Below are 8,394 nucleotides of genomic sequence, written 5' to 3'. Positions count from 1 at the left end.
TGGACGCAATAACGAATATACATTGGTAATTATATATCGAATGTATGAACAACGAATGGACAATGAATGCGGATAGAGTGTGATACGTTAAACAAGTTTTCTTTTTTAATAAATTTAATTTTCTCTGTTCATTCGTTCTTTGCTCATACATACAATGTATATTTTAACCGAGAATGATAAAAGTGAGCGATGTGTTAATTCTCACTTATTACAGGGAGGTTCGTTGAATTCGTTGATTCACCGGAGTTACGTTTCGATGCGCGTAAACTCACAATGCCCCGACTCCGGAAAGAACACTATTTACTACACAGTTCCTCGTTTCAACAATCAATTTAATTATTTATAACTAACAATGACGATTGTGAACACTGAGTAATCACAGACAGAGCCTGTGATCCTAGTTATAAATAACCGCGAAACATGTGATTAACATATAGTTTAAGGTGTAAGTCACAGGACTGACGAACTCTACTTATTATTTTATTAGCGCCTAATGATTTTATGCGCGGCGGAAACGAACAGGGGAATCGAGATGAATTTTGCTTTTTTCCTTGTCTTTTTTCTTTTTGTACAATGGGATTCGTAACGCCACGAAAATGCTCAGATATTATTGTTATTCATACAGCCGGTGGATTTTAGTGCCCGTATCAGTGCGCACTGCCGACTGGAGGCTATTATTTTTATATCTTTAATTGACAAGCGTAATCGAGAAAGAGCGTGTAAAAGGGCTGCGAAGGTGTAGCATCCTCCCGATTCCGATGATTATTATAGCGCTGTTGCTGTATTATACTTTATCTAGTTTAGATATGTCTTATCATCATAGAATTATTAATTATTGTTTTACGAATACATACACCGACATATTTGTACATAGACGATATCGTGATTTATTTAAATAAATTAGCGCTAATGTAAATAAATATTATCTGTAACGAATCTGCGATAATGTGATCCTATTAATAAAATGAAATTACTTGAAGATATCTATTATTAGTAATTTTAATTTTAAGTCCTAAATCTTTGACTTTGATGGATTACCGTATGTAAATAACTATATGAAATGACTTATATATCAACAATAAAACATACATTCCATCATATATACATATATACATATATACACACACACACATATATATATTAAAAGAAATTATTTTGCAACATATTTTATCTGTGATCAAAAATTATCTATTGTAAAATTAACATTCAAATATGAGAATATTACTAAAATCTTTCAATATAATGAGATGATGAAATGTAATAGAGATTTTATAATATTATTTTAGTATAAAAATAATTGAAGATCTTATTAAATAGTGGGCTTCACAACATAACTGAATTTTATTTATAATATTGTTCTTAATATTCCTTATTAATCTGTAATAAACTCTTCAGACATGTGTCAAAATATAAGTTTTAGAAGGAATGTGTGACTACAAATAAATGTATTTTTTCCATAATTAATTTAGAATTATTTTATATTTTATAAAATGTGATCTACTGTTACCATAAGATCAATTCAATTATTGTACCACTTTCATAGGAAATTAATTTGCGATAAATATGAATATGATAAATATGAAAGATTTCCATTTTACTGTTTCACAAAACTTGTCAAAACTTGCTCATTTCTATTAACTTATCAAAGAATATATTTGATCGAAGTAAATGCTATTTCTGGTAAAGAGAAATGTCGATGAAAAAGCTTTTTCTAAAGCCAATTTTCACATATTTTATTGAGTTACCAACAGAAATTGAGACAATTCATTTCTGCATTTATATAATTGCACAAATGATGAAGAATATGTTCTGTCATTTAGAACTCCTTAATTAAAAATTTCAATAATTTTACAAAACAAATTACTTCACCTTTAAACTTTTTGTTATTTTCGAGTAATGACTTTACGTCCTGAAGCTAAATTGTAGAATTTTTAACGATATACAGTGTTATTATATTATTACTGCGCAGTTTTTTTTATCATATATTGTATCTATCCAACGACAATGTAATAAATTTTTATGCATTCGGGAGGTGCTATCAGCGTTATTGCGTTCTGTTCTTGTTCTGTCTGTAATGAACGATAAAGATGACAATGGCACGCTGATAGCACGCTCCTCGAATACAACGTAAATGGAAAATGGTAATAATTATGCATTCAGTTCCAATATCACGTTTTCCTTGGTTGGTAAAATATTTCAAGTTCACCGATTACTAAGAAAATATTATGTAACCTACACGAAAAAAATTACTTCTTTAAAGATTGTTATATGTACATAGTTATATTTTGCAGTAAAAAAATAACATATGTGACACACATTTCTATCATGTTAAACAACGAGTATAATATAGATTGCTTAACATGTAATAGATATTTTGTACTATTTCGAGAGAATACGTAGTTCCTGAACACATTCCTGCAATTATTTGAAAGAGAATGTATAATGTCGAGAATTTTTATGTTAAAAAATATTTAATACCTGAAAGTGATTTAAGGAGACTAGAGGAATAAATTGCTCGAAATTTTTGATAATTTTTTATGACGATCTAAATAAATGTACAAAAATAAAATTTGGAATGATATTTATACAATATATAAAATAAAAAAATATATTTGTTATTGATAAATACTATATAATACGACACACATGCGCGCGCACACATATACGTATGTATATGTAGGATATTCGAGAAAAAGATCCAACATTTATAAGGTAAATAGTATACACTAGTGAATAACAAATCCTTTAGACATAGATCGAAAATTTTCCGTTTCTGAGATATAAACAATTTTGTATGTTAGTATCATAACTATCTATTTTGTAAATGTTGAACTCTGTTTTCCGGACACACTGTATATATATTCCGTTTCTTTTTCGAGGTCATCGTTTTGCAACAATATCTTACCGATCCGATGATGACGAATTTTAACTAGAAATCTTCAAAAGATTCGTCGCTATAAAATGAATCACGGACAATCATTTTATTTTGAGAATTGAATTTTTAGTATAAAAAGATAAAAATATTGAATTCTTTAATTCGTTAATAAAACCTGCAATAAATTTTATTTGCTCTATTTTACAAAAATTTTATCATAGTTAAAATTTTTGTAAAATAGAAAATTCATCATGAACTACATGAAAACTGAGATATTGCAAAATGATAATCTCGAAAAAAAAATTTATATAAATAACTTTTTTATTTTTATAAATAACTTTTATATAAATTCTGTTTATTATATATATAACTATTTGTCAATAAAATAATTTTTGGTTTTTATGTGTTAATTGTATAAATATCGTTCAAAACTTGATCTATTTAATTTGTCATAAAAATTTGTCAAAGATTTTGAGTAATCTAACTTTCCTGTCTCTTTAAATTTAATAAATCAAGAAAGCACTTTGATATTTTATTTTAAATGCAGGCTCTCGGTTTCTTCCTTTCTAGTTTCGCAGGATACAGGCGATTTAAATCGATAATTCGAGACGACTTCGTACTACGGATGTAAATGTCAATGAAAGTTACGACGTAATTGCCCGTGTGGTTTAATCACGTTTTGAAATTGCTGCGTTTTGAAACCGTTTCGCATTTTCTATCAAGTTGCACTCGAATGTTCTCCTACCGTAAATGTCATTTCTGTTAAACGAGTTTACGGAAAGGCATTATCGTCATTGAACGCCACGCAAGCAGGTTAATAGGTGGTTTATCATAATCTACGGATAATAACGGAAGCGTCGTACGGAATCGAGAAGACCCACGGGAGATCCGAATGACTATAAAATTATCAAAGAAATCCAGGAATGGCGATAAATCTTGCGGAGTTCCAGACAACGCGCGATATAATCGATAAGTAAGACATTTTCTCTTAAACTTAATTCCAATTCATCGTATTTACGTTCTCGATCTCGATAACGATAGATCCTATATCCCAATAAGACGAAACGCAGAGAATGTTCAAGCTGAACGACAGATCGAGGAGGACGAGTATGATCCCTTTGCCAATCGTCCACCTGGACGACCTCTGACCTCGTACGTTTTGTATCTTTCCCTTGATTGCCATCAATTAAGAACTTTCTCAAGACATATCTCAGTCGATAACTAAAAATAACATACCATTATTTATAATTTTATATTCAACAACAATTGTATGACTATGATTAGTATCACAGGGAAAGAACGATAAAATTTAATTAGATACAATCTGAAAATAATTTTGTTGAACTATCAAAATAAATACGTAGAAATTTCAAGTGTGATGAATAATATTACAAATAATTTTATATTCTAACGATTTGAAACATCCTATATCAAGTTTTTCCAAACTTTTGTGAATCACAATCCACTTTTTAAAATAGCAAATCCTGTGATCTACCTAGCTATAGTGGATATAGAAAAATGGAAAGAGGGGAATTTATTTATTTATACTTAATTTTAGTGCTCTCTTTTTTTATTTTTTTATTAAATACACTTTTTTGTTGATATATTTTTTAGATGTATGAAAAGTATACTTGTTTCCTATCTCTATTAATAATAGTCTTAATATTGACATTGATACAAGTCATTTTCAATCGCAAGGAAATTGATAAATATAACTTATTTTGCAATTTATTTTTAATTCCTACCATGTAAAAAACAAATTTCATACATATATGAAGTCACGAAAGGACAGTAACATCTTAATATAATAAAATGTAATTTAAAATTCTAAAATTTTTCGCGACCCACCAAAAATTTATTTGCAACATACTAATGAATCGCAACTTTAGTCCCTGTCCTACATAATTATTTTGATAGTTCAACAAAATTATTTTTTTATTTATATATTTAGTTTAATTTTTAGATACCTACTTTAACAAAATTCATTCTTTTTGTGCATGTATTTATTGAGTGCAAAATTATAATGTTGTTACTTTTAATGGACGTTGATTGGAGTATTTTGTACGTTAAACTAAACTAATAATTCGTGATGAATTAAATCTGTTAAAAAAGTTAAAAAACTCTTATTACAATTTAAAGCGTTGAAATTGTTATTAATTATATTTTTTCTGCATGTGTTGTTGCACTGCATGAGTTGTGCGCAATTTAGTATATATAAAATGGATCTCAAAATTATAATAAATTATAATAAAACATAATTTATAATATAACATAGGCCTGTGAAGTTTAGATGTTTGAGAAATAAGAGTGATTTCCTACGTAATTTTGTACACTGGTCTACATTTTAAAATCTAATGGAATCAAATGAAAGCGCTCAGTGAGTGCTTGTCATTATGAAAGCACCCAAGGTTTATGTCGCATAAAAGTTCAATAAACCATTGCATGGCAATTGCGCCACGCCTAATTTGACCAGACCAATTTGTGAAAATTTTTACCAGGAAAAATATAAATTTGAGTAAAAATAGTTAAAAATATAATTTTTTAAATAATTTGTATCTTTTTTGGAATTCAAAGTAGCAATTTCTAGATATTTTAACCTTAAATATTTTAAAAACTTTCAATTGCTAGGCCATTCCAATTCCGCAGTTAAATTCAAATTCAATGTACAAAATTACATGGAAAAAACTTCTATTGTACTTCTTAAATATCTTTTAACACCCTCAATTTCGTAGGTCTGTGTAATTTTTTGATAAATGTGTAAGCTGATAAGAGGTATCAGCTAATTCTATATTATAACAATTAAGCTGTTCTTAGACACACACGCTCTTAAATCTTCTTATATCATTCAAACAATGACTTAACATCATATGACGGCCTATATACATTTCCTGTTCATGGACATAGTGATTATTCAGTTATTTCAAGACAAGAATTGATGTTTATAAACTTTGAAAATTTATAAATAAAATATTAAAAGTCTAAAGTTGCACTCGTGACAACATTACTGCAAAAAATTATGGAAGTAATATATATAGTATATAATTATTATTAAAAAATTTTCGAAACGTTCGTTGCCATATCGTTCTCCTTCTTATTGCCAAAACTTTTCATTAAGTTAAAAAAAAGTTATAAAATTTCAAGATAACTGATACTCAATTTCTTCTTTCAGATAAGTTGTAGAGTACAATGGAGATATCTCCTGGATAACTTTATCCAAAAGATATCTCCATTGTACTCTAGGAGATATCTCTTGGATCTGAAGAAATTGGGCATAATAAATTAAAACTATAGAACTTATAGTGAAGTTCTATAATAAAAATACATATTAAGTCCCAGACACAATGCGAAGAAATAGAGATAGAAATAACACGATTTCAACATATCAGAAATCAGATATACTGGAATATACAGTTTCTGATCTTCTTAAAGTTGTGTTATTTCTATTGCTATCGCTATACCTTCGCATTGTGTTTAGGGCTTTATATCATCATCATCATCAATTATATCATAATATTATATCAAATATTTGCCATATACAATAAATTACATAATATTGTGTTTATCGCAAAAAATTAATAAAGATTAACGAGATTAAATATTATCTTATTTATTACGATTTCAATTATGTACAAAGATATTGATAAACAAACATATTGGAAGGACACACTTTACATTATTTGTGATAAAACTTTTGCAGAGATTTTGCCGTATTCATGCACCTGCTGAAGTGCGCGATCGGTACCGGTATACTCTTCTTACCGCACGCCTTCAGAAGGACCGGCTATGTGATGTCTATCGTCTGCGGCATCGTCATTGGCACACTGTGCATTCACATGGCCGTCCTTATCGTACGTGAGAACGTGGAAAGCGATGATTTTTTTCATCTTGAATGTTATCGTTATAGTATTTCAAAAACAATTAACGAGAAACGCTAAAGAGAGAGGCACATCCTCTTGTTTACGATACTTGCCCTTATGTAGTATCGCGATAACCCAATTGTTTGCGAATTGGCGCCGCTGATGAGATAAGCTATTAAATATAGAGAAAAAGAAAAGGTTCCGTCGCGCGAAATGCATCTGAATGCAGGCAAAGTTTCTTTTTCTCTCTTTTTCTGTCTCCTTTCTGGTGTGCAGGTGCAGTGCTCCCAGATGTTATGCAGACGTAATCGCGTGCCCATGCTGGGTTTCGCCGAAACGGCGCAGTTCTCCTTCCAATCAGGTCCGGAGAGGATTCGAAAGTACGCCAGGCTATTCAGTGTAGTTACCAACGTGCTCATTTGCTTCGTGCACTTTCAGGCCGCAGTGATATACATCTTATACGTGGCCACATCGTTCCAACAGGTATGACACAACGTCTTATGCCGGAAGTCGAACGATAAAGCGGCATCGTGACGTTCGTTTGGCGAGTCTTACGTATAAAAATCCTTTTACGTAGGATACAATCCGGAACAACCCGACCTTAATTTTAACGATCAATTCGTTTGACGAAACCGCAGTCTCGACTCTTTTTCTTATGGAAAGTCCTTCGCATCTCGGCTTGTATCCGGAAATTATAACTTCATGTTTTAATTAAGGAAATATCCGCGATCGATCGCGAAGATTGATTTGAAGGATTTTATTAAAACTTGACTCACATTCCATCTTATTTGCGTCTCATATTTTTTTTATTGTTGTAAAAGTAGCAGATATTAAAACAAACAGGAAGATAAGGTAAAATTGCGGGAAATCGATATCTATAACAAACTGCGATTACTTTTATTTTTTACGATAAAGCTCTCGGTTTGATATAATCTTCAATATCTCTGATTTATTTAGAAACAACAAATTAGAGTTAGATAATTCATGCTGGCGACATTTTCAGGTGATAGAATTTTTCGCAAATATTCAGATGAACTCGCGTGTTTATATCATCATCTTCTTTCCCTTTACCTGCATCTTGGGCTTCGTGCCGAACCTGAAATATCTAGCGCCGTTCTCCATTATCGGCACTTTCTTCCTGTTCCTTGGAGTTTGCACCGCGTTCTATTATTTCCTGGACGATATTCCCGATCCTCGTAGACTCGACGTTGTGACGGAAGTTCTACCTGTGCCCATGTATTGCGCCATTTTCCTGTTTGCTTTGCACAATATGACCCTGTATCTACCGTTGGAGAACACGATGAGGCATCCTACTCATATGTCACGTATAATTATTGCCAGTACCTTGCTGAACATTGTTATATACCTAACTTTCGGCTTCCTGGGCTACAACAAGTACCCAGAAGCTTACGACACCGTTATCAAGAACTTACCAATGGAGGAGACGTAAGTGGATTTTTTTCTGTCTTGCAAAACACTCGTACCATCACTAGTCCAGATTTAATTAATACTTTAACGTTGAATATATATATATATATATATATATATATATATATATATATATATTATATTCTTCTTTCTTTCCTTTCCTTCTTCGTACTATATATAGTAGTAACGTAGTACTACTATTACTAGTATCTATTAGTAACTAAACTAAATTAA

General features: G+C 30.6%; 1 protein-coding gene across 1 annotated transcript in view; it reads left to right on the top strand.

Moving 5' to 3' along the window:
• The first annotated feature begins 3,798 nt into the window (after positions 1 to 3,798).
• Positions 3,799 to 8,394, top strand: part of LOC105621573 (proton-coupled amino acid transporter 1-like) — a 7,605-nt gene continuing 3,009 nt past the window's right edge. Inside the window, exons 1-5 of the mRNA XM_012203043.1 lie at positions 3,799 to 3,848; positions 3,917 to 4,027; positions 6,573 to 6,723; positions 7,009 to 7,215; positions 7,736 to 8,178. Of these exons, the coding sequence (XP_012058433.1) occupies positions 3,799 to 3,848; positions 3,917 to 4,027; positions 6,573 to 6,723; positions 7,009 to 7,215; positions 7,736 to 8,178 (962 nt within the window). The remainder of the gene's footprint in view (positions 3,849 to 3,916; positions 4,028 to 6,572; positions 6,724 to 7,008; positions 7,216 to 7,735; positions 8,179 to 8,394) is intronic.

Source organism: Atta cephalotes (genome assembly GCF_000143395.1).
Source record: "Atta cephalotes unplaced genomic scaffold scaffold00034, whole genome shotgun sequence".
In the NCBI taxonomy this organism is placed as follows: Eukaryota; Metazoa; Arthropoda; class Insecta; order Hymenoptera; family Formicidae; genus Atta; species Atta cephalotes.
This window is presented reverse-complemented; position numbering and strand designations above follow the sequence as displayed.